The following is a 24,970-nucleotide window of genomic DNA, read 5'->3' as shown; positions in this document are numbered from 1 at the left end:
GGGGGCGCCGCGCGGTGGCCGGCCCCGAGCGTGTGCTTTGTGGGCCCCGTCTGCGCGCAGGCCACGTGGGCGCGTGTGCACCACGCTGGGGACCAGGAGCGGGGGGCCCTGGCGGGGGGCCTCAGCGGCGGTAGCGGCGGTGGCGGCGGCGTGTGCCTGCGCCGCCCCGCGCGTGTCTGTCTGGGCGGGGAGGCTCAGCGGGAAGCCTGGGGCGCAGGCAGGCAGCGCAGGCATGTGCGCTGCTCGTGCTGGGGCTGGTCTGGGGCAGGCCCTGGCGGAGCCGCCCTGTGCCCGCGGCCAGTCTGCGCTCGCCCGCCACTTCCTGGAAGCCCGCGGGGCCCGGCTGGGCGTCTTGGGTCCAGGATGCGGGAGGGCCTGGCGTGTATGTTGGCGGAAGCTGCTGGTGGCCCCAGACCCCCACCAGGGGAGGAGATGCTGGGCCTTGGTGCTGGGCCTGCCTCGCTTGGAGCCGCTTGTTGGCGTTTTGGTTGGTTGGTTCCTTTTTTGGGGAGAGGGCGCCTGAGGCAGAGGGGCGTGGTTTTCCCTGGGTGGGGTGGTGGCCAGTCAGGCAGGGGCCCTGGGTTCTCGAGGGAGAAGGCTTACCCATCTCTGTGGGCTGCTCTAGCGGGCAGACTGGATTGGGTCTCATGGTGCCTGACTTGGACTGAGGCTTTGGCAGGGTGCTCAGTTACTGTCCCTTGCGCCTGTGACTGGGGTGGGGCAAGAACGTGAGGTGGCCCTGGGAGGTGGGACGCAGGGTGGAGGGACAGTTCAAGGTGCTGGGTGGGCCTGGGGAGGGGCAAGGGTGATGACGGGCCTCCCGGACTGTTAGCCAGTGGCAGCACCAGGAGCCTGTCCACCTGGCGTCCTGGTCCTGAAAGAGCTAACCAGCAGGACCTACCTCGTCTGGATGCTGGCCCCGCCCTGCCCCGGCTCCAGACTCTGGCCTGGGCCTCCCTCGGTGGCCCATCCTCACTCCTCTGACCCCTCTGCTCCCTGCCCTCGTGCCGGAGCAAAGCCGGGTCTCCGGGAGGGAAGAGTGTCCCAGCTCAGAACAGGGCAGGCACGGGAGGCTGGCCCCGGGCGGTTGGATCGGCCCAGCCCCTGCACCCCCACAGCCGGCAAAGCAGGCAGGTCTGTGCAAGACCTACAGGCTGTCATCTGGGCTTGGGCCTGGGCCAGCGCAGCTCTGAATTGCTACCTGAGGACGTGTTTTCTGCCCAAGTTGGCAGCCGTGGGCGTGGGGGCAGGGCAGCCAGGAGGAATGCGGCGGGCCGGCGCGTGTCCCTCGTGGCCCTCTCCCCGCTGGCCAGCTGGCGGCGGGCGGGATGGGGCAGGCCCGGTCTTTCCTTGAGCCTCGGGCGCCGGGTCCCAGCCAGCTCCTCTCCCTCCCCCTGCTCCTGGCTAGGGACCTCCAGTGCCGTCAGAGGGGCAGGTGGCCACCCTCTGGGTGGGGGACCAGAGTCCCAGGGTGACAGCGTGGAGGGCCGTGTGGTGCCTCCTCTTCTGCTGGCTTGCGTTGACATGGAGTTGGTGCGGTGATCCTGGCACTTGGGCAGCCCAGCCCCGTGCCTGGAGCTGGGGCGTTCTTGCTGCTGGGGCCACCTAGGGGTACAAGGACTGTGCCCCTCAGTTGGGAGGGTGGGAGGGCTCTTGCCCAGGACCAACTAGGATTCTTGGGACCCCCTGCAGGGAGAGGGTAGGAGGAGGATCTTGAAAGTGCCAGCAGAGGGTGGATGGTCCTGGAGGAAGGACATGGGACCTCAGCCAGAGTCCTCCTGCTCCCTGGCCTCTGCCCCTCGCCTTCTACACCCTGACCTGACCTCGCGCAGCTGGTCTGGTTGGTGGCCTTGGTAACCTGTGGTGTGCAGTGGGTTTGCTCAGCCTCCATGTGAGTGGTGGCCACCACGACCTGGGATGTAGGTCATAGGGAGAGACTGCGGTGGGCAGCCGGGTGTGGAGCTGTTCGTCCCCTCTGACCCCGTGCTCCCAGGTGGATAGCGACACCCAGACCTGGAAGAGTAGAGGCTGCATTTGTGCACAGCGGGTTGGGGGTGGGCTCTGGAAGGATGGCAGGTGGCTGATGGAGGGGCCGCAGGAGCTTTCTGCTGGGGCTTGGTGGGTGGGGACTCAGAGGGAATGAGTCCAGCTGGAGGCCCCAGCCCCTCTGCCCAGAAGCCCACCCAAGGCCCTGCCTCCTCCCAGGGAGTCTCCTTGCAGTGGATTTGATCCTTCTTGAGTGCTTTGGGCTCTAGGGCCTAGAGACAGCCTGTGTGCATGGCACGGATAGGGCCTGGTCCTCGAGAGGGGGTGGTGCTGGGGCAACCACATTGTTAGGGGTGGTCTGGAGAACTGGGAAGACCCCCGCCTGACAGCTCTTGGGAGCAAGGTCCTGGGATCCTCTGTGGTTCGTGGAGTGGGGTGTGCACTGGGGTGGGGTCTGGCATGTTGTTCCACATGGCTTGGGCTCTGCCGGCCCCCAGCCTCAGCCCAGCTGGCCCCCGTCCAACCTCTCCTCCACTGGCTGCCAAGGTCCCTGAGGGGCCAGTGATGGTCCCAGTGGCTGAGAGAAGAGGGCTGGGGGCAGGGCAGCCCATGAGGGAGTGAGGTGACACCGGGGTGGCTGGGTGGTGGTGGCCTGTGTTGAGAGGCATCTCTCTTTCTGCTTCCAGGTCTCCAGAAGGGGCCTCTGGTATGGGTGACCCTGTCTCCTGCCCCACCTCCACCCACTCCCGGGCTTTCTTCCACCTTGCCCTAGACTGAGGCCTGGGCAGGGAACTCGGTTACTGTCCCCGGGCAGCTGGTCGGCCCAGCCCCTGAGCCCCCACAGCCTGGCTTCCAGTATGTCTCCCAGATCCCCTGCTGTGTTCTAGAATGCAGCTTCCTTGACTTGCTGCAGCTCCCCTCAGCCCTGAGCGGGCTACTTGGCCCCATGGCATTGTAGGAAAGCATCCTGTGGTCTCAGCCCCACAAAAGGGTCTTGTTGAAGGAGTGGGGGCGGGGCACAGACAGGTCTGGATGTGAACTCATGGTGGCTGTCCCCACCTCTTCAGCCCAGAGTTCAGCAGCTGGGACCCCACCCTAAGCCCCATTTTGTGCCCTGCGCTGTGCTCCAGCTTCATCCCCGCTCCGCACCTCACCTACCCAAACATGGCAGCCTTGCTGAAGGCTTTGGTATGGGGGGCATTGGGGCAGGGAGGCAGCCGGGACAGAGGGAGGAAGAGGCCCCATGTGGCCAGTAGAGTCGGGAAGCTGGGGGCTTTGTCCCTGGGCCCTGTAGGGGTAGGTCATGGCAGTCAGGTGGCTTCATGACACGGAGGGGGGTTGCGGGAAGGTTTGCAGCAGGGAGAGCTTGTAGTTCTCAGGGACCTGCTAAGGCTGCCGTGGGGTGGCTGGACATGGGCAGGCTAGGCTCATGAAGAGGCCTGGGTGGGCTGGGGGCTGGAACGTGACCTGGATGTGAGGCATGAGGTCTCTAGGTTTAGAGGAAGTGAGATCAGCACCTCCCAGCCCCTAGGCCTGGACCAAGGTCCCCGTCCCCAGGCCTAGGCTGGGGTCCCCTTTCCCAGTCCTTAGGCCTGGGCCAGAGTCCCCATCCCCAAGTCCCCAGCCGGGGTCCCTATCCTCAGGTCCAAGATGGAGGTCCCTATCCCTCAAGCCTGAGCAAGGTCCAAACCAGGTCCCCATCCCCTGAGTCATGGTCCCTATTCCCTGAGTTGGGGTCCCTGTCTATCAAGACAAGGGTTCCAAATCCCCTCCTCTGAGCTGGGGTTTCTATCCCCATCTCCCATGACCCAGGCTGAGCTGGGCTTGGCCCAGGTCAGTGGTCTGAGCTCAGCTGCAGCAAGCCTGGAGGGACTGTGTGTGGAGGTCTTGGTTGCCTGGGCTGTGCTGTCCCCACGGCAGGGTCCCTGAGGCCTGGAGAGAGTGGCGGGTGAGCCAAGGAGCAGACAAGGCCCTGGTTTGTCCACAGTCACCAGGGCACGTGTCCGGGTTCTTGCTTGGGGTGGCCTGCGGTCCATTCTTCCTGGTGTAGCCCCTGGGCCCAGCACCTGGAGGATGCCCCACCCCCTTGGTGATAATGGCAGTAGAGGCCCTGGCCCTTCGAGGCTCGAGTTTCATGAAACATATCTGTGCATGGAGCTGGGACTGCCATCTCTGTTCTCCGTGGGGGACTGGTCACTCACGTGGGATGTGGTGGCAAAGGGACCAAGCTGGAGCCCTGGGTCCTTGGGCAGTGGGCCAGGGAGGCTGTGCTGGGCTCTCCCGGGCCCTGGGGTGTCAGGCGTCCGAGGTTGTAGGGGTGGCAGGTCTTCGTGTCACTTCCATGTCTTGGGTCTGCTCTCCCCACCACCCACAGAGAGGGGCTTTGGGCCCAGCTTCAGGGATCTGGGCTGGGGAGGAGATGGTCAGCCAGCCAAGAAGGTGCTGGGAGACCTAAGCACACATGGGGTCTCTGACTGCTCCCAGCCCCCATCCTCACCACCACCATTCTCCTTCCATCGCCGGCTCCCCAGCCTGTCTAGTGTGGCAGGACAGCCTCCCAGTTCTCAAGTCCTCTGGGAATTTCCGTGCAGGAGAGCCTGCCCTGGCCCAGACCCCACAGGGCAGGAAGGGCAGGGAGGAGAGGTGGCCATCTGCAGAGAAGGAAACTGAGTCCTGGACAGAGGCAGCAGGCTGGGGAGGCGTTGGGGTGGTGCTCTGGGCGGTTCAGGTTCTCTCTGGATGAGTCCCTGCCGCCCAGGTGTGAGGAGCCCAGCTGGTGGGCGGCGTGCCTCCCTGTGGGAGCAGGTAACCGGAGCTCCATGTTCTGGTGAAGGTGGTGGTAATCCTACCTGTGTGGCTGGCATGGGGTTTCCTGGGAGCTGGAGGTGCTCCCTGCTGGCCCCAGGGCCCAGGGGTGGCCGTACTGGGTGACGGGCCTTGCTGCCCTGTGGCTGCGATTCTAGGAGTGGTCTGTGCTGGTTGCTTTAGGCCCTGGCAGTGGGTACCACTTGCAGGCGTCCCCGGCCCCACTGTCCTGTATCTAGGCTCCTCAGAGCCCATTCCCACCCTGCAGCCAGAGCAGTGGCCACGGCCGTTGACCTCAGTCCCAGAGCCTGGCAGCCGTCTGCTTCTGTCTTCTCATCGTTGTTGTTGTTATTTGCCATCGAGTCGGACCGACTCTTAGCAACTCCTCTTTGGGTTTCCGAGGCAGTATCACTATGGAAGTAGATTGCCCCATCTTCCTTCCAAGGAGTGACTGGTGGGTTTGAACCACCAGCCTTCCGGTTAGCAGTCAAGTGCCTTAGGCACTGCACCACCAGAGCTCCTCTATCTCATCATAGTCAGTGCCAAAGTCTGCAGGAGGCTATGGTCCTCCAGGGGCTGACCCACCATCCCTGCCCCGTGTCCTACATACTCCCAGTCACATGGCTCCCTTGCTGGCCCTCAGCACTGCCTCTGGGCTTGGTCCATTCTGTTCCTCCTGGTTGGGGCCTTTCCTCTCCTCTGTGGACCCATGTCCACCAGCCCTGCCCCTGACAGTGGCCACCACCCTCAGTTCTCCACGTGGCCCCCATCTCAGGGAGTTACTCGCCGCCTCCAAACTCGCTTCCCCCTGAATGTCAGAGGCCGCCCTCCCCAGTGGGGAGCATACCTGCAAACACTTGTGGAACGAATGAATGAGCGAGTGAGCGCAGAAGTTCTGGGAGGAGCCCAGTGCTCAAACTGGCGGGGACACTGGGAACTTAGGGCCTGGCTAGGCAGAGGGCCTGAGGACAGTATTCCAGGTGGAGGGGACAGTGTGGTCTGCTGAGTTGAGGCACAGCTGGAGTGTGGATGAGAACAGGCCAGGCCTCCAAGGCCAAGAGGAAGGCATCACGGGGCTGTGAGCGGTGGGGATGCGTGACAGCACTCTGGGGATTGTTGGGGCCTCCTGTGGAGGGGCTCGGAGGGCCCAGTGGTCACAGGGAGCCCTGGCCTGGTGGCGTGGCCAAGGGTGATGGTGGCCATGGGACAGGCGAGGTGTTTCAGAGACTGGATGGAGAGGCCTAGTGCCAGCCTCACGGAGGTGGGGGCGCGGTGGAGAGTGGCAGAGTCTGTCCTGTTTCTCAGTGGGAGCTGGGGCTGGTGTGTGGGAGGCTCTGGGGGTTGCCCCTGGGGCTGGACTCAGGGGGGAGGGTCCGGGTGGCACCTGGCACATTAGTGTAGACACGGTGGTGAGACTGAGGGGTGTGTCATCCCGAGGGAGGAGGTACACCTGGGGGCGGGCAGGAGGTGAGGGGTCCCTGTGGGCCCGGTCAGGGTCAGGGCTGTGGGACCAGCAGGGCAGTGGGTTGGGTGGAGTAGGGTGTGGGGTACAGGGGGCCGTGGAGGAAGTGAGGGCCTGTGCTGGCTGCCTTGGGTGGACTAGGGGCCAGCTGGGCGGAGCCCTGGGGGAAGAGTGACGTGGTTTCCGGAGAACAACCGGGGCTTCAGGGACTGAAAGGGTGTGTGTGTGTGTGTGTATGTGTGTGTGTGTGTGTGAGATCTGGCCTCCCTTAGGTCTGCTTTAAGACATGTCCCGTTGGGTGGGGTGGCCAGTCCCGGAGGTGAGACCTAGCCCTGTCCATGGCTCCTAGCCTAGAGGTGGTGGTGGGGGACCCAGGACCTGTGGGAGGGTGGGGTGTGGCCTGGCCAGGGCTGTGCTAGTGCCCCTCCTGCCATCCACACATGCTTGTGAGTGATGGCCACCGAGGCCAGCAGGTTCTGGTCATCTTGCCGGCTGCAAGATTGCTCAGGGCTATGGGCTGACAGCATCAGCCCATCACAGTGGCTTGGAGCACGAGGCCCAGATGGCCCTAAGAGGGCGGGGTGGCCACCACTGGGCTATGGCTACACGGTCTGTCCCGGGCCTCAGTTTCCCTTTTGTGTGGCTGTCTGGCACATACCATGTACCTGCTGGGGTGCATGGTGTGGGGTGACAGAGAGGGAGCTTGGGTGGGCCAGGGCTCTGCAGTGGGCATGCTCTCTAGGGGCAGCTGGGGTGTACTGGGACATTGTTTCTCTCAGGCTGGGAGCAAGACCTGGTGTTCCCCATTGAGGCCAGACCCCAGCCAGGCAGGGGTGGGGTTCCCACTTGGCACCCTCTGGTCACAGCCTCCCATTGAATCCTGGCTGCATCTGTGCCTGCTTCTGTCCATCTGCTTCTCTGCCGATTCCCTCTCCAGCTCAGGACTGGCCTGCTTGGGCTGCTGGGGCCCAAGCCTGAGTCTCCCCCCTGAGCCCAAAAGGCCTGGAGTTGTGGCCTCCCCCTCTGTGCCTAGTGCCCATTACCTGCTGCCGTTGGTGGGATCCCCCAGGAGACTTGGCCTGAGGGGGTGAAGGGTGAGACGTTGGCACCCTGACAGACTTGGGGAGCAGAGTCGGGGGCCCAGGGAAGGGCGGGCTGACCCCGTCACTGGGGTCCAGGGAGGCAGGTAGGGGGGCCTCAGGTATCTGATCGGCTTCTTCTTTGTGTCCATAGCGCTCGTTCACCCTCATTGTGGAGGCCTGGGACTGGGACAACACCACCAACCCCGATGGTGAGTAAAGCCGGGCAGGTGGGTGGGTGCCTGCTGGGCCTCCCTCAAGGCACTAGGAGGCTGACTCACCTTGGCCTTGGGGATGGGGATGGCTGGGTTCCTGTCCTCTGCCAGGACAAAGGCCCCTGGGCCAGGAAATTTCCTTTACCCAGGGAGCTTGTGTGCTCTTTCCCTTCTCATCTTGGCTGCCAGGGACCTCGCTACAGCTGAGCTTTACAGAGCTGTGTGTGGACTGTTCTAGTCCTGCTCTTGTTTCTGTCTTTCTCTGTTGGGCATGTTTTTTTGGGTCCATGTTAGAGCCACAGTGTAGTGAGACCCTCTCAAGGGCTTCTCACTGGCTTTATGGCCCCCTCTTTTTTTTTTTTATTAGGATTTGGGTGAAGATTTACAGAGTAAATTCACTTTTCATACAGCAGTTCACATATACTTTGTCTCATGTCATTGACCAAAATTTACAATGCAGCAGCTCCCCTCCCACTTCCTCCCCATAATTACCTCCTCCCAGTGTCCATCCCTTCATACTCTTCTGCACCCTGAGAGGCCCATTGTCTGCCAACCCTGTATATGATCTTGGATACACTCTCCATTTAGACATACATAATTGTTTAGCTTGTTCACCCATCTATCCGTCCCTATACCCATGTTTGCTTTCATTGACAACTCAGTATTGTATTTGCAAAGGGGTTCATATTTGTTGTTTGTACTGCCCATGTAACTCTCTCTGTCTTTCTCATCCTCAATGCTGCCATATTGGTCACTCACATTTGGTACATTGCCCTTCTCTTCACCCAAATCAATATTTATCTCTATCTATCTAACAGCATTCCCTCCCCTTCCCTCCCACCCCTGGTAACCAACAAAGAAAATGTCCTCCAATATATAAACCTTTCCTTAACTTTCACAATAACAGACTAATACAATATTTGTCCTTTTGTGACTGACTTATTTCGCTCAGCATAATGTCCTCCAAGTTCATCCATGTTATGCGGTGTTTTGCAGATTCTACATTATTCTTTAGCGTTGCATAGTATTCCATTGTGTGAATGTACCAAAGTTTGGTTATCCATTCCTCAGTTGTTGGACATCTAGGTTGTTTCCAAGTTTTGGCTATTGTAAATAGTGCTGCGATGAACATCGGCGTGCATATATCTGTTCTTGTTATGGCTCTCACTTCTTTAGGGTATATACCTAGTAATGGGATGGCTGGGTCAAATGGTATTTGTATTTCCAACTTTTGAAGGAATCGTTTATGGCCCCCTCTTGACGCCTGTTCTGAAACATGGACCCTGGTGGGCGACTCCTCGAGGCTGCCTGGCTGGCCTGTGCACAGGGGGAACCTTGAGGGGTAGGGCCAAAAAGGTTTTCCAGTGGTTTGAGGGCCTTATGTGCGCGTGGGAAGATCACTCCAGGAAGAGGGGCCGGCATGTGCAAAGGTCCTGAGGCAGGAATGAGCCTGGTGTGTCAGCACAGGGCCCCTGGGACAGAGGCCATGTCCTGGAGGCCTTGGGGCCACCAGAGGGGACTGGACCTTCGGGCCAGGGCAGGGCACTGGGGAGTCTGCTGTGGGCCCCGCAGCCCTGGGGATGGCTCCGGAGGAGGGCAGAGAAGCCTGGGTTCTGGCCACTCCTGAAGGTGGAAGGACGAGGTGAGAGAGGGTGGTCAGGGATGGCCTGGGTGTCCAGCAGGACGGAGGTGGGGTGGGGCCCAGCTTTGGCTGTGCAGCATTGGAGAAGCTGCCAAGCCACCTGTGGGAAGGTGGATGCCGAGGCAGGCTGCTCCTGATGCCGAGGGCCTAGGTGGGGAGGAATGGCTCGGGGACAGGAGAGGCACCCAGGGCAGGAGGTGTTCCCGGAGGAGAAGCTCAGGACATGCAGGCTGAGGCCAGAGAAGTGACTGGCATTCAGCAGAGTCATCGGGGACCAGGCAAGGATGGGTTGCTGAGGCTAGAGGGCTGTGGGGAGCAAGCTGGGGACTAGGATGGTGAGGGGCTGCTTCTGAGGGTCTGCTGGCCATTCATGATGGGAAATTCCAGGCCCGAACAGGGGTGGGTGGCGCCAAGCCCCACAGGCCAGCAGTGGCCACTTTGAAGATGCCTAACGGTCCTATCACAGGTCCACACCTGTCCCAGAGTGTGAGAGGCCAGTTTTGGACAGGATGTTAGTGAGTGGGCACTGCTGGAGGTGACCCCATAAAGAGGGCATTGCAGTGCAGGGAGACAACCTTATGCAGGTGAGGGGTGAGCTTGGCACCCAAGTGGGCACAGGTGGGGGGCAGTGGGGGGCACAGGCGGGGGACACGATTGGGGGGTGGTAGGTGCGAATGGGGGTGGCGGTGGGCATAGGGGGCGGCGGGGGGTACAGGTGCTTGCTGAAGAAGGAAGCAGGGTCCTGGCTGAGGGGCAGGAGTCGTGGAGCAGAGTGCAGGGACGTGGTAGGTGACCCCACGATGGCCCAGTGCACTGGGGGTGCTGAGATGGAGACCCAAGGTGGCCCAGCCTTGCCATCTCCATGGCCTGGGCTGCAGTGACGATGTGGGCAGCCCAGGCTCCCTGCCGGGTCGACCTGGGCTGAGAAGTAGGGGAGGGCTCTGTCCAGCTCACTCCAGGGCAGGCCTTTCCTCTGCTGTCTGCCCCACTGGGCCCCCACCTCAGCGGTGAGTGGGTGGCACCGGGCACAGGGAAGGCAGAGCCGAGGCCACAGGGCACAGGAGGAGACAGTCAGCTCTGGGGCTATCTATCCACATTGGGGAGGGACTGGGGTCTGGTACCTACTTCCTCAGTTGGCCTTGGCCGGGGGCTCCCCTGACCCCAATGGGGAGAGCTTGGCACTGTTCCTCCAGCCCGTAGGGCACCCCCATTGTGCCTCAGCTCTGTTCTCCCAGCAGCCCCTCCTTGCAGGCTGCCCCTGCCCCGTCTTCACTGGGTTTCGGGCTGGACCCCCTGGGGCATGTGGACACCTCAGTGGGGTGGTTCCTGGATAAGCCCAGGGTGAGCCTGGCAGGCTGACTCCTGCCCCCCCCCCAAGAGGAACTGCTGATTGAACGGGTGTCGCACGCTGGCATGATTAACCCCGAGGACCGCTGGAAGAGCCTGCACTTCAGCGGTCACGTGGCCCACCTCGAGCTGCAGATCCGTGTGCGCTGTGACGAGAACTACTACAGCGCCACGTGTAACAAGTTCTGCCGGCCCCGTAACGACTTCTTCGGGCACTACACCTGTGACCAGTATGGCAACAAGGCCTGCATGGACGGCTGGATGGGGGAGGAGTGCAAGGAAGGTGAGGGCCCTCTGGCCGCCCCCGAGCAGCTCTCCCGGGGCGGGCACCCCAGGCCCTCGGCTGCAGCTCCTCCCCTTCTCTCCGCAGCTGTGTGCAAGCAAGGGTGCAACCTGCTTCACGGTGGATGTAGCCTGCCGGGGGAGTGCAGGTGAGTGCGTGAGCCGTCCGCCTGCTCACTCAGGTGCTGTGGGTGCAGCACTTGGTGAGGGAGCCGGGAGGGTTAGGCTTGGCAGTATGGGGGGGTGTGAGGGTTCTGCCACACGAGGCCTGCAAGGCTGGGCTGCGGAAGGTCCGGGGAGGGCCGTGCCACTCGGGGAGGCCTTGAGCCCCCCAGGGGCCGACGGGACAGCACAGTGAGAAGGGGTCGTGCGGCATACCGTTGGAGTGATTGAGAGGGTGTGCTGGAGGGCTCAGGTGGAGGGCCAGCGGAAGGCACCGGCGGAAGGAGGGGGCAGGCTCTGTGTTCTGGGTGCAGCTGAGGGATTTGGGTGTGGATTTGATGTTGTCAGTCCATTCTGACTCATAATGACCCCAAAGGACAGAGGAGAGCTGCCCCACAGGGTTTCCAGGGCTGTAAATCCTTACGGAAGCAGACAGACATCTTTCTGGCGATTCAGACCACCAGCCTTTTAGCTGTCAGTCAAGCGCTTAACCACTGTGTTGCTGTAAGGTCACGACTCAGTGGCACCTGGGTTTGATGTAGGGACTAGAAACAGAGGCAAGAGTCAAGGAGAACCCCAGGCCTTTTGGCTAGAGGCGATGCAGAGTGGGGCTGCTGTGACTGAGAGGGCCATGGGTGAGGTAGGCAGAAGAAAGGTTGATTTTGGGGTGATGTCTGCAGTCTCTTTGACACCCTGGCAGATGCTGAGGAGGAGGAGGTGTATAAGAAGAGGCGGGCCCAGGGCACACTGGGCACCTTTGGCGTGTGGTGGTGTTGAAGCCCGGTGGCTGGGGGCAGATGGATGACAGAGTGGGTGACAGAGCAGGCATGCCCGCTCGGGTCAGAATCAGGACGATGAGGGGTCCCACAGCCAAGTGCCTCGTCACTGCAGCTCTGGCTGTGTGGCTTCTGGTCTTCCTTGACCCCCACGTCTGCTCATTGCTGGACTCTGGTGTTTTGTTGGGAGGATACGGTGAGGAGAGGAGCGGGAGGAGACAGTGGTGGTCTTTGTCTGATAAATGGCAGGGTTGGGGGCAGCCTGAAGGGCCAGGGGGAGGACTGGAGAACTGGAGCCAAGTGGGGCACAGAGGATGCCCTGAGAACAGGTGGAAGTTTTTGGGGTGAGCCCCAGGGAGGAGCTGCTGGGTGGAGGGGCGAGGAGTGTGGGTAAAACCCAGGACCTTCTTGTAGGATGGGAACATGCTTTCAGACAGCCATCGAGACAGAAGTCAAGTAGCCCAAGGTCACAGTCAGGTTTTGGAAGCTGATTGGCCCAGGGAGGGTGGGGTGGCAGGCAGAAGTAGCCAGGGATGGGGGAGGGCACCAGGGGCCTGGGGGGTGGCCTGCCCTGACCCCACGGTCACCTTGTATGTGATGGGCTGAGGCTCCAAGGGGCATCAGGAGGGAGAGAGGACCCCTGGCAGTGTGTATGGGAGGTCCAGCCCAAGGTGGGCTTGTGTCTTAGAGAACAGGGCCCCCCAAGAGCCAGATCCTGAGTGGAGAGAGATGGGTGTGGTCTGGGCAGGGCCCTGCTTGCTGGTGCGCCCCTCTGCTAGGGTAGGACCTTCCTTTCCAGCAGCTCTTGGGTGTGTGCCTGGATATACCATGGGGACTCCAGACAGACACTGCAAGGCCCCCTTCAGTGAACACGGTGGGTCGGGGCTCGGCCCCCTCAGTATAGTGGGGTGGGGCTCGGCCCCCCCAGTGAGTGCAGTGGGGTGGGGCTTGGTGGCCCCCCGGTGAGCACAGTGGGGTGGGGCTCGGCCCCCCTCAGTGAGCGTAGTGGGGTGGGGCTCGGCCCCGCCTAGTGAACATAGTGGGTGGGGCTTGCCCCCCCCCCTTAGTGAGCGTAGTGGGGTGGGGCTCGGCCCCCCCAGTGAGTGTAGTGGGGCAAGACTCAGCCCCCCACAGTGAGCACAGTAGGGTGGGACTCAGCCCCCTTCAGTGAACACAGTGGGGCAGGGCTCGGCTCCCTGCCCCCACTGAGCACAGTGGGGCTGGACTTGACTCCCCCACAGTGAGGACAGTGGGGTGGGGCTCAGCCCCCTCAGTATGGTGGGGCAGGGCTCAGCCCCCCACAGTGAGTGTAGTAGGGCGGGACTAGGCCCCCCACAGTGAACAGGTGGGGCCAGGCTCGGCCCCTCCCTCTGTGAGCTTGGTGGGGTGGGGCTTGGCTCCCCACTGGCTCCAGGGCAGTGCCCGCCTCCAGCTGCTGGCCATAGGAGCTGGGAGCAGGAATGACCAGGGCCACTGCAGCATGAGGGGGGGAACGGGAGTCGCCTGGCCCCACCCCTGCTGCCTGGGCAGGCGGAGGCTGGATGAGGGGGGTTTCAGAGTGCAGGTGAGCCCCGCCCACCGTCTCCCTGGCCCAGTGGGCAGGCGCAGCTGCTACTCAGCTCCGGTTTCAGCCCCACCGGATGCTTGGGAGATGGCCCTGCCTTCCTGCCCGTGGAGCTGCCGGTGGGGAAGCCGGCCAGCTTGGCCGCCCCACCCTGACTTGTAAGCAGGCCCTTGGGACCCTTGGGCCTGGGCTCCATTGCTGGGTGACCCACGGCATGTCACGGCCCCTTCCTGCACCTTGGTTTCCCAATCTCACCTGGAGGAAGGATGCCAGGGAAGACACATAGCTCTGGAAGTGTGAACCATCCTGGGGGTCAGGCTGGGCACCTGAGTGCCACCCAGCAGCCTCGGTTTCCCCACCCCCGGGTCCAGTGAGCGGGCCGACGCCCCCTCAGTGCTGGCCGAGGGTCTGGAGGCGGCTCAGGAAGGGCCGTGGCTTTTTCCTTTTACAAAAATAAATTCACGTGGCAGGGGCTGTCGTGGAAGTGACGTGGCCTGGACGTCATTCTGTCCTGTAGGACCTGTGTATTCTGGGCAAGGGGTCTGGGGTCCAGGTGGGGGGAGCCTCTGCTGCACCAGAATTTCTTCCCCGGGGGCAGTGGCTCTGGTCGGCCAGCCCGGCAGCCTTGGGAGGGACAGGCAGGGATGGGAGGGGCAGGCTTGCACTGTGGACCACGGTGGCCTGTCTGCCTGGCTCCTGCCATTCCTTCTGAACGACTTTATAGGGGAACGCTGGCCAAGAGCATGGGGCGGGGCGTAGGGCAGCAGGCTGGGCCTGGGGGCCAGGGAGGCCTTTGAAGGTACAGCTGGAGTGCTCCCCGGGTCTAGAATGACCTTGTGTCTGGCTTTAGACAGGACTGGCTTGGGGCAGCGTTCAAGCCTCAGTATCCAAATCTGTGAAATGGGCCAATTAAGGGCTTTGTGGGGAGAAAGAAAGGTCACTGCCTCTAAGTTGTGGTCAAGGCCACAAGACCAAAGCGGCGCTAGGACTCCTCTTCCCACACCGTGTGCCCTGCAGACCCTGGTGTCTCCTGGCCCTGGTAGCACCTGGCCCATTCAAGCTGGTGTGCTCCTCCCTGGGGTCCCTGCAAGGCCTTTCCGGCGCCTGCTCTTGGGGCCCCAACCCAGGGTTGCATCCCAAAATAGCACAGGGAAGACTGATGGGACAGCTGGGGCTGACCAGCCAGCGGCCAGCGGCCGGGAAATGCCCGTGACAGTGAGGCTGCCCAGTGGGGCCATCGCCCTGCCTGGCCTGGGGCCCAGCCAGTTCAAAGGCCCAGGCCGCCTGCCTGGCTCCAGCGGGTGTCCCCAGCACCCCTGGGCTTCACCGCCTCCCCTTACCCAGGTGCAGCTACGGCTGGCAGGGGAAGTTCTGTGACCAGTGTGTGCCTTACCCTGGCTGTGTGCATGGCAGCTGTGTGGAGCCCTGGCAGTGCACCTGTGAGACCAACTGGGGTGGCCTGCTCTGCGACAAAGGTGAGGCTGGCACTATGTGAAGAAGGAGGGGCAGGGCTGGGTGGGGTCTGACCCTGCAGGCCCTCTGCCCCCAGACCTCAACTACTGTGGCAGCCACCACCCCTGCACCAATGGAGGCACGTGCATCAATGCTGAGCCGGACCAGTACCACTGCGCCTGCCCAGAGGGGTACTCTGGCAAGAACTGCGAGCGGGGTACACACCAGGCGTGTGGGGCCCGGGGGCGGGGCAGGAGTGTTGTGGGAGGAGCCAGGGCTTCACCCACCTGCCCTCACCCACCACCCTGTTCTGGTTGCCTAGCTGAGCACGCCTGTGCCTCCAACCCCTGTGCCAATGGGGGCTCTTGCCACGAGGTGCCATCTGGTTTTGAGTGCCACTGCCCGTCGGGCTGGAGTGGGCCCACCTGTGCGCTCGGTGAGTGCCTCACACGGGCCTCCAAGGAAGGCCGTGTACGGGGGAGCCTGGGAACATTGTGGTGGGCCGGGGGTGAGTGGCAGAAGACCCAAGGACCTTCCACATCCACCCTAGCCTCACAAGTGCCACAGGTCACCACAGGAAACTGGACATTGTCCTGGTAGGCTGCCAGGCCTGCTCTGCTCACTCCAAGCCGCAGAACCTCTTGGCCTTTTGCAGACTTGCTTGGAGAGGGGCTGCACAGCTCCGCCCCCCCCACGGCCCCGCCCCCCCCACGGCCCCACCCCCACGCGGCTCTTTTCTGTCTCCACAGACATCGATGAGTGCGCCTCAAACCCTTGTGCAGCAGGCGGCACCTGCGTGGACCAGGTGGACGGCTTCGAGTGCATCTGTCCGGAGCAGTGGGTGGGGACCACGTGCCAGCTGGGTAAGGACCCCCAGGGGGCAGCGCATGCACTGTGAGCCTGCCCGGCTGCTGCCGCTGCTCCCGCTGCTGCTGCTGCTGCTGCTGCGGTGTTGGGCGCCGTGGGCAGGCCGGCCCAGCCTCTCTCCCTTGTCTCGTCCGCAGACGCCAATGAGTGTGAAGGGAGGCCGTGCCTTAATGCTTTCTCTTGCAAAAACTTGATTGGTGGCTATTACTGTGATTGCATCCCGGGCTGGAAAGGCGCCAACTGCCACATCAGTCAGTATGGGGTGGGGCGCAGGGGGCAGGGCTGTGGCCATCAGGGCCCTCCGCGTGACCCTACCCTCTGTCCCCAGACATTGACGACTGCCGGGGACAGTGTCAGCATGGTGGCATCTGCAAGGTGAGGTGAAGCTGGCCACCGGGGGGTGGCCTGGGGGCCAGGGTGCGTGAGCCTCACTGGTCCCTCCCACCACAGGACCTGGTGAGCGGGTACCAGTGCGTGTGCCCCGCGGGCTTCAGTGGCCGACACTGTGAGCTGGAGCGGGATGAGTGTGCCAGCGGCCCGTGCCGTGGTGGTGGTCTCTGTGAGGACCTAGTGGACGGCTTCCGCTGCCACTGCCCTAAGGGCCTATCTGGGCCCCTGTGTGAGGTGAGAGACACTGGGACCCAGGGACAGACAAGACAAGGGCCTGAATCCCCGTGCCTGGCTGATCAGAACCAGGAGGCAGGGCTCGCTGTCCCTGGGGACACTGGGCCCCATCCCAAGGGGTCCGCTGGTTGCTCAAGGACCCAGAACCCTCGCCTATCTGAAGTGAACACTTACCCCCACCGTAGGTCCTGGGGGCAGGCCCAAGGGCAAGGCCTGTGCTGTCTGGAGAGGGCCTGGGGTGGACACTGCTGCGCGGGGAAGGCTGGCTCAGAGAGGCTGTGCGGGAAGAGTCCCTGGAAGCTAGCTCTCCTGCCTCAGGACCAGGGCGGACACTGCCTGCCAAGGCAGAGGAAGCTTGGCTGCCCTGGAGATGGGGGTGTTGGAGGTGTTTGCAGCCAGCTGACCATGCATGGCCGTCTTGGGTGGGTGGGTACGAGGGTCCTGGCTGTCTGAGCTGGGTAGCCTCAGGCCTCAGGGATTCCTGGCATGGAGCCTGGCCCGTCCCCAGACTCCCATGCTGCGTCCTCACATATCCTGAGGCCCACAGGTAGATGTGGACCTGTGTGAGCCCAGCCCCTGCCAGAACGATGCCCGCTGCTACAACCTGGAGGGTGACTACTACTGCGCTTGCCCTGATGACTTTGGTGGGAAGAACTGCTCTCTTCCCAGGGAGCCATGCCCCGGCGGGGCCTGCCGAGGTGGGCACCAAAGCCAGGCGGGGGGCGGGGGCTGGCAGGGCCTGCCGAGGTGGGCAGGGAGGCCGGGCAGGGTGCAGGGGACTGGCTGGCAGTGCCTGCCAAGGTGTGCGGGGTGGCCAGGCAGGGGGCAGGGAGCCGGCAGGGTGCAGGGGCCAGTGGGGCAGGGTGGGCCTGACCTGCTGGCCTGTCTCCTGTAGTGATCGATGGCTGTGGGTTAGAGGCGGGAGCCCGGGTGCCTGGTGCCATGCCCTCTGGTGTGTGCGGCCCCCACGGACACTGCATCAGCCAGCCGGGTGGCAACTTCTCCTGTGTCTGTGACAGTGGTTTCACAGGCACCTACTGCCATGAGAGTGAGTGGACTGGGGGCAGGGCTGGGGGCTGGGGACGGGAGCTAGGTGGGGAGCTGTGGATGGAGAGGGTCAGGACACGGGGCCTGGGTGGGGAGCTGGGGATGGGACTGAGCTGGGTTGGCTAAGGCCCAGGCTCATGCACCCCACCTCTGCAGACATTGACGACTGCCTTGGCCGGCCCTGCCGCAACGGGGGCACGTGCATTGATGAGGTGGATGCCTTCCGCTGCTTCTGCCCCAGTGGCTGGGAGGGCGAGCTGTGTGACACCAGTGAGTGGGCGGAGCCCTGAGACCTGCCCAGGCCTGTGCTGGGCCCAGGAGGCTGTGCACCCACTGCCCTCCACCCCTGTGAGCCTGGGGTGCCGCCTCCCCCGCACCCCGGCCAGGCGCATCCCCACCCCCCTCACTCCCTGCCTCTCTTCCTGGCCCTGCTCTGTGCCTCTTCCCTCAGAAAGTCCTCCCCATAGCCCCCCACTGACCAGCTTGCTCACCCCTAGATCTCAACGACTGCCTCCCTGACCCCTGCCACAGCCGCGGCCGCTGCTACGATCTGGTCAATGACTTCTACTGTGCCTGTGACGACGGCTGGAAGGGCAAGACCTGCCACTCGCGTGAGTGCTGGCCTGCACCCTGCGCCCTCTGTCACCTTGCAGGGCAGGGGCGGCCTGCTGAGCCACTGTGTGCCCACAGGCGAGTTCCAGTGTGACGCCTACACCTGCAGCAATGGGGGCACGTGCTACGACAGTGGGGACTCCTTCCACTGTACCTGTCCCCCAGGCTGGAAGGGCAGCACCTGCAGCGTTGGTGAGGGGCCGCCCACTCCCCCACCCCCCATCCCACCCCTCCCCGTGCCTTGGGCCAGCCTCTGCCCCCTCCCTGCACCCTGGGCCAGCCCTGTTGGGGTTGGGGGGGTCTGCGCAGGGCCAGCTGAGCAGACCTCTCTTCCCGCCCTTGCTGCCTGAAGCTGAGAACACCGGCTGCCTGCCCAACCCTTGTGTGAACGGCGGTACCTGCGTGGGCAGTGGGGATTCCTTCTCCTGCATCTGCCGAGACGGCTGGGAGGGCCGCACCTGCACGCACAGTGAGGCCGGGGGCCCGGAGAGCCTGGGGGTGTGCCTTGGGGGCTGGGGGGGGGGCTGGGGATGTGGGAGACTTGGGGGTGCAGGGGGCCTGGGGTTGTGGGGAACCTGGAGACACAGTGAGGCTGGGGGCATGAGGGGCCTGGGGGCACAGTGAGATGGGGGCTTGAGGATGCCAGGTGGGGGCCCTGCCAATCACTCACCCTGCCAGAGGCCCTGCTGAAATGCAGCCCTTCCCCCCCTTCACCCCAGCTGAAGGCCGTCAATCTATGTCCACCTTCTTAGCCAGTTAGGCCCGCTTCCTCCAGGAAGCCTACCCTGCCCTACGGCCTGGTCCCGCCGGCCAGTGGCTGGGGCTCCATGAGGGCTGCCAGGCCCCACGCCTGGGCATAGTAGGGCCTGGGTGGGCAGCCACTTGAGTAACCGCTGTCTCTTGTTCTTTTCTTGAACGCAGACACCAATGACTGCAACCCGCTGCCCTGGTGAGTGGCTGTGGAGGCGGGGGGAGTTGGGGCCTGGCTGGCATAGTGGGCCCCTGTAATGCCCCCTTCTTCCCTACAGCTACAATGGCGGTGTCTGTGTGGACGGTATCAACTGGTTCCGTTGCGAGTGTGCACCCGGCTTCGCAGGCCCCGACTGCCGCATCAGTGAGTCGGGGGGCAGAGCCCGTGCTACCCACGGCTGAGGGGCAGGGTGGTCACAGGCCAATCCCTCTGTCTCCCTAGCCTCAATGTCTGCCTAGGCAGCCCCGGTGAGAAAGAACGCCCTCCCAGTGCAGGCTGGCACATACAGCCTACTGAGGCCCCTCCACGGCCCAGCCTGGTGGCGGCGGTGTTGGTCAGCTGTTTGTCCAGCCAACACCCCATGCCTGCAGCTGGGCCCCCTGGGGGCCTCCGTCTGGCCCCCATCCACTCCAGGACGTGCTGCTTTGCTAGTCTCAGGCGCAGGACAGGCCAGGCCCAGCGGGCCGCCGGGGTGAACTGAGGCTTGCGCCAGACTGCCCTCCTTCGCCAATCCACCTCCCGGGCCTCCTTGCTGGCTGTTGAGCTCTAGTCCTTCCTGCAGACATTGATGAGTGCCAGTCCTCGCCCTGCGCCTACGGGTCCACTTGTGTGGATGAGATCAACGGTTACCACTGCAGCTGCCCACCTGGCCGGGCTGGGCCACGGTGCCAGGAAGGTCAGCTGGGCAGAAAGGGGGACGTGGTGGGGCATGCAGGGTGGGTGTGGAGGGGTGCTGGGCAGGGAGTGGGGCATGGCGGGTGGGAGGGCTGCCTACTGGATGGGAGGGTTGCATGCTGGGGCAGGTATGTGCTGGCTGGTGGGGAGGGTGTGCTGGCTGAGGGGCATGCTAGGTGGGAGGGCTTTGTGTTGGGGGACGTTCGTATTAGTTGAGGGGAGGGGCTGCCGGGTGGGAGAGGCGTGCTGGGTTGGGGTGATGTGTCGGGGTGGAGGGTTGTGGCTGGCCTGCAGCCCCTGTGTGCGGCCTGGTGGGTGTGCCAGGTGATGGGGGCTGTACCAGCTGTTGCTTGGTGGGGCGCAGTGGACCTGACCCTGGCTCCTCCCACAGTGATCGGGTTTGGGCGGTCCTGCTGGTCCCAGGGCGTGCCCTTCCCACACGGGAGCTCCTGGGTGGAGGATTGTAACAGCTGCCGCTGCCTGGATGGCCACCGGGATTGCAGCAAGGTGCAAGGGGCCTTCGTCCTCTCCCCACCCTGCTCTGGACCCTGGAGGATGGGGTGCCCCTCTGCCTGCCGAGGCTCACCTTACAGCAGCCCCAACAGTGGGTCTGGCCGTCCATAATCCTGACCCTTCTCGGCGGGCAGTGGATCAGTCTCTGAGACCTCTGCCTGGACCCCGCCTAACTTCACCCCTCCGTTGCACCCTCTGAGGGCTGGCCCTGCTCAGCCTGCCTCCCTGGGTCCTGGGGGCGAGGGGCAGGCAGGAAGATGCTGTCTCTGGCCCTTAGGGGGTTGTGGTCTGCGTCTGGGTGCATGTCCTCATGTGCTGCATCTGCCCCAGGTGTGGTGTGGGTGGAAACCCTGCCTGCTGACCGGCCAGCCCGATGTGCTGAGTGCCCAGTGTCCGCCAGGGCAGCGGTGCCAGGAGAAGGCACCGGGCCAGTGCCTGCAGCCCCCATGTGTGGCCTGGGGGGTGTGCAGCACTGAGGAGCCCCTCCAGCCCAGCACGCCCTGCCTGCCTCACTCTGGCCACCTGGACAGCAACTGTGCCCGCCTCACGCTGCGGTTTGACCGAGACCAAGTGCCCCAGGTGTGTGCCTACGCCCCCAGCCTTTCTGGGAAGGCTGATCTGATCTAACCGCGTGAACCCGGTTCTAGCTGCCCTGGCCAGCTGGGCATTGGCTCAATATAGTGGGCTCAACAGGCCCAGATTGGGGGTGCTTGTGGGTGGGTAAGTGAGAGGGCAGGTGTGGGTGCCTGGGTGCTGGGTGGGGGTGGCCGAGGGTGCAGGGGGGCAGCGGGGCCCAGGCTGCGATGGCTGTTCACCTGACTGGACCTAGGTGGGAGGTGACTGTGAACCCACAGCTCTGCTACTCCAGACACTCTCACCCTAAGCCCTTCTGGGGCTTAGGAGGTGATGAAGTTGGCTTACGGGTGGGCACCAGGCACAGCCACCTCATTGGTGGGAAGGGCAGTCTGGCACCTCGGGCCTGGCCCCTGCCCTCGGCGTTCCAGGACAGATGTGTGGTGCTGGCTGTGGGCGGAACCCCCCGGGTCCATCTCACGGCCTGCTGGGTCTGCCCAGGGCACCACTGTGGGCGCCATCTGTGCCGGGATCCGCTCCCTGCCAGCCACCAGGGCTGTGGCCCGGGACCGCCTGCTCGTGCTGCTCTGTGACCGGGCATCCTCGGGGTCCAATGCTGTGGAAGTGGCCTTGGTGAGTGCCAGGGGGTGGGGCAGTGCCCCGCTGCGGCCACCTTGCTTGCTGTCTGGTGAGGTGCATGCCTGGTTGAGGGTGGGGTCCTAGCCAGGCTCCGCCCCAGCACATGGGAGATAGGTGTTCTCCCAGGACTATGGGCACTCTGGGGGGTGGCTGTGGGCCAGTGGGTAGAGTGGGAGGAGAGGACAGTGGCTGTTAAGGCCGCAGGCTGTGCCCAGCAGGCAGCAACCACTGGAAGATCCCGCAGCCAGACAGGAAGCAGGCTGGGCCCTGTGGGTGTGCGTGGGTGGGGGTGGGGTGAGGGACAGGAGAGCAGCGTGAGGGCATTCTAACGCTGCAGGAAGAGGCAGAGTTGCGACCGGTGTGCGGTGCAGTCAGGGACAACAGGGCAGCTCCCTAAGGGGCACGAGCAGGGACAGGTCACCTCATCCTTGTGTGTCATCGTGTGGAAGGGCAGAGAGAGGCACATAGAGGCTTTTTTTTTTTTTTTTTTGAAGAGTTGGTTTTAATTCAACATAACGTACATTTAGTTTCATTCCCCATTCACCATGTCCAACCCTAACCCAGTCTCCCCTCCCTACCCTGTAACCCTACCCCTGTGCCCCTCATATTTATGCACTCCTGTTTGTCCTGCATTTCCTCAATTTGAATGTTGGTCCTCTGGTGTCCCATGCAGATAGAGGCTTGGAAGGTGGGTGCTGTGGCGGTGAGGAGGGGTGCGGGGGTAGGGGGCCCAAGCACCGCCACAACCCCCCGCAGCCACCCAGGGCGTGGAGTCCTGAGCTAGGCTTGCGGAGGCATGGACCCCAGCCTGGCTTGGACACGGCCCTCAGCGCTGTGCCCTGTCCCAGTCCTTCAGCCCAGCCCGGGATCCAGCGGATAGCAGCCTGGTCCAGAGTGCGGCCCACGCCATTGTGGCTGCCATCACACGTCAGGGGAACAGCTCACTGCTGCTGCCTGTCACCGAAGTCAAGGTGGAGACAGCGGTTGTAGGCAGCTCCTCCACAGGTAGGAGGACCTGGGCGCAGTGACCCCTGCTGGGAAGGGTCCCCAGCCCCGGGCCCCTCCAGCCCCACCATCCCAGCCTTTCTCTGGGACCCTCCCGGCCTCACCACCAGCCAGGACACCGCAAGCGGCATCACCCAGCCAGCCAGGCCCCGGCCTTTGCTGCGGGGCCGTGCAGGTCCCAGGCGCCCAGGCCACGCCCTCACGCCCACCCTCCGGCCCGCAGACCTGCTGGTACCCGTGCTGTGTGGCGTGTTCAGTGTGCTGTGGCTGACTTGCATCGCCATCTGCGTGTGGTGGACGCGTAAGCGCAGGAAAGAGCGGGAGAGGAGCCGGCTGCCGCGTGAGGAGAGCGCCAACAACCAGTGGGCGCCGCTCAACCCCATCCGTAACCCTATTGAGCGGCCGGGGGGCGGAGGCCTGGGCGGTGGCGGCGGGGGCCACAAGGACGTGCTCTACCAGTGCAAGAACTTCACGCCACCGCCGCGCAGGGCGGGCGAGGTGCTGCCCGGGCCAGCGGGCCGAGGGGGCAGCGAGGACGAGGACGAGGAGGAGCTGGGCCGCGGCGAGGACGACTCCCTGGAGGCGGAGAAGTTCCTTTCGCACAAATGCACCAAAGACCCGGGCTGCATGCCAGGGCGGCCAGCCCTCTGGGCCTCGGGCCCCAAGGTGGACAACCGTGCGGTCAGGAGCGTCAAGGACACCCGCTCCGCCAGCAAGGAGTAGGGCTGCGGCGCCATGCGGCCGAGGCTGTGCACATAGTGTCTTTATTTTGTGTAAAAAAAGAAAAAAGCAAAAAACAAATGTTTATTTTCTACGTCTCTTTGACCTTGTATAAATTATTTGTGACGGTCGGGCGGCAGGCGACGGCGCGTTCTTGGAGATGCTATTTTTGTAACGTTTCCCTGCAGTGCTCTCACCGGGTGGCAGAGCGCAATGAGGGCGGCTGTGTTTTCACCAAATCGTGTAATGTTTGCTCCCAGAGGTTGGACACTGTTTACAGATTCTTCCTTTTTATTCCTCACTTGGGTTTCTCAGTGGCTCCAGGCCAAAGGGCCGGTGGGACTCATGGCTATTGGTTTGGCCCATGGCTGTCAGCGTGGCCTGTGGCCGTTGGCGTAGCCCATGGCTGTCAGCATGGCTCATGGCCGTTGGCTTGGCCCATAGCTGTCAGTGTGGCCTGTGGTTGGTGTGGTTCATGGCTGTCGGCGTGGCCTATGGCTGTTGGCGTGGTTCATGGCTGTCGGTGTGGCCTGTGGTTGGTGTGGTTCATGGCTGTCGGCGTGGCCTGGGGCTGTCGGTGTGGCCTCTGGCTCCATGGGAGTCAGTGGGACTCGGGTGTTAACGTGTCCCATGGCTATTGGTGTGGCCCATGGCTGTCAGTGGGACTTGTGGCTGTCAGGGTTGCCTGTGGGGGTCAGTGGGACTCCTTGTTGTTGGCATGGCCCATGGCGGTTGGCAGGACCTGTGGCTGCCAGTGTGGCCCCTGGCCAGTGCCCCGGAGCCTCCTGTCCTCGCCCCCCTCCTCCTGGCACGTCTGTTCCAGAGATCTCCCAACTGTGCTCAGAAGTGCCCTTCCTGCTGCCCTGTCTCCTTCGAGGTGACGGCAGCACCGAAGCCCCTGACAAGTGCCTTCACAGCTCCTCCCTCGCGACTGTCAGCGTCCACCGCGGGCACCAGGCCGCTGCCCACCGCTGGCCCCCGGCCGCCCCTCCTTGTGAAAGTGCATTTTTGTAAATATGTACATATTAAACGAATCGCTCTGTATATTTGATTTAATAACTTAAACGTTTTGGTCTCCCTCCTTCCTTGAGTGGTGCTCCTGTTTTCTTTGGAATTGCGGCGGGGGCAGGGTGGTGCTGGAGAGCTGGTGCATGGACTGGCTGCCACCAGTGCCCACACGTATGTCACCGTATTGGGGTGATGAGGTGACATGAGCACAGGGTGCCGTGCGTCAACCCACTCACTAGAACCAGCTACAAAAAGCTTTATGAAGTAGCTTAAGGCGGCTTAGCCATGAGCTGTCCAGGTTTCAGGGACTTGCCAGGCCACACCTTGGGAACGTGAAAGGCAGACATGCAGCTCTCGGGAGCGGGGTTGGAGCTGCTCTTGCTTCTTACTGGTGGAGCCAATGGGCCTGACGGCTTGGTGGCCAGCGGGCCTGGGGTGTCTCTGAGGTAGCTCCTTGGCATGTGTGCCAGCTGTTTACTGCCCTGCAGGGGGTCAGCCAGTGGACCTAGTCGAGGACCAAAGCCAAGAGCAGGGTCTCTAAGCAGAGGAGAGCTGCACAGCATGGGCATGGTGAGTGGGTTGACGTGATGGGCACAGGGCGTGGGTCTGTGCGTTTCGTTAGGTGAGCTGACTAGCTGGTTGCAGCCAGGAACCTATCCCTGGACCACGGCCCTCGAGGATGACAGCTGAGGAGCCAGAAGTGATTCCTGTTGTCACGGATTCTCTAGAGAGCGGTGACAGTGGGCTGCAGCTGCAGTGACTCCTAACAAGCCGTCTCGCGAAGCCTGCCTGTGTCCTTTGTCACCTTCTCCACTGTGCAAGGTTCAGGAGCAGGCTGAGGGGACCCCCTCACCAAAGCATGTACCCTCGGCATGAGAGGAAGCGAGTCAAACCCTCCTTGCCCAGGGGTTGCAGGCAGATCGGCTGGAAAATCTGCCCTTGAGA

The 24,970-nt window shown here is 63.2% G+C and overlaps 1 protein-coding gene across 1 annotated transcript; it reads left to right on the top strand.

The window, feature by feature from the left end:
- Window positions 1-5,500: 5,500 nt before the first annotated feature.
- JAG2 (jagged canonical Notch ligand 2) lies at window positions 5,501-23,020 on the top strand. Its single transcript, XM_007944592.2, has 25 exons — window positions 5,501-5,671; window positions 7,487-7,544; window positions 10,568-10,819; window positions 10,907-10,967; window positions 14,665-14,795; window positions 14,870-14,989; window positions 15,095-15,208; window positions 15,522-15,635; window positions 15,777-15,890; window positions 15,968-16,014; window positions 16,090-16,263; window positions 16,811-16,961; window positions 17,159-17,311; window positions 17,467-17,580; window positions 17,808-17,921; window positions 18,001-18,114; window positions 18,275-18,391; window positions 18,844-18,871; window positions 18,951-19,036; window positions 19,455-19,568; window positions 19,959-20,074; window positions 20,411-20,659; window positions 21,155-21,286; window positions 22,141-22,297; window positions 22,521-23,020. Exons 1-25 carry the CDS (start codon window positions 5,501-5,503, stop codon window positions 23,018-23,020), a joined length of 3,501 nt encoding a protein of 1,166 aa, XP_007942783.2.
- Window positions 23,021-24,970: the final 1,950 nt, after the last annotated feature.

This window comes from Orycteropus afer, unplaced genomic scaffold (genome assembly GCF_000298275.1).
Source record: "Orycteropus afer afer isolate SDZICR_OR568_19922 unplaced genomic scaffold, OryAfe1.0 scaffold00128, whole genome shotgun sequence".
In the NCBI taxonomy this organism is placed as follows: domain Eukaryota; kingdom Metazoa; phylum Chordata; class Mammalia; order Tubulidentata; family Orycteropodidae; genus Orycteropus; species Orycteropus afer.
The sequence above is the reverse complement of the archived record's forward strand: the minus strand, read 5'-3'. Positions and strand labels throughout refer to the sequence as shown.

What these genes read in the sequence shown, in the direction of transcription:
- JAG2 (XM_007944592.2), top strand. Translation starts at nt 5,501, where the DNA reads ATGTCCACCAGCCCTGCCCCTGACAGTGGCCACCACCCTCAGTTCTCC. An exon ending in TGGCAAGAACTGCGAGCGGG is followed by an intron (nt 14,990 to 15,094) that starts GTACACACCAGG and finishes CTGGTTGCCTAG; the next exon opens with CTGAGCACGCCTGTGCCTCC. An exon ending in CCCCGGCGGGGCCTGCCGAG is followed by an intron (nt 16,962 to 17,158) that starts GTGGGCACCAAA and finishes TGTCTCCTGTAG; the next exon opens with TGATCGATGGCTGTGGGTTA.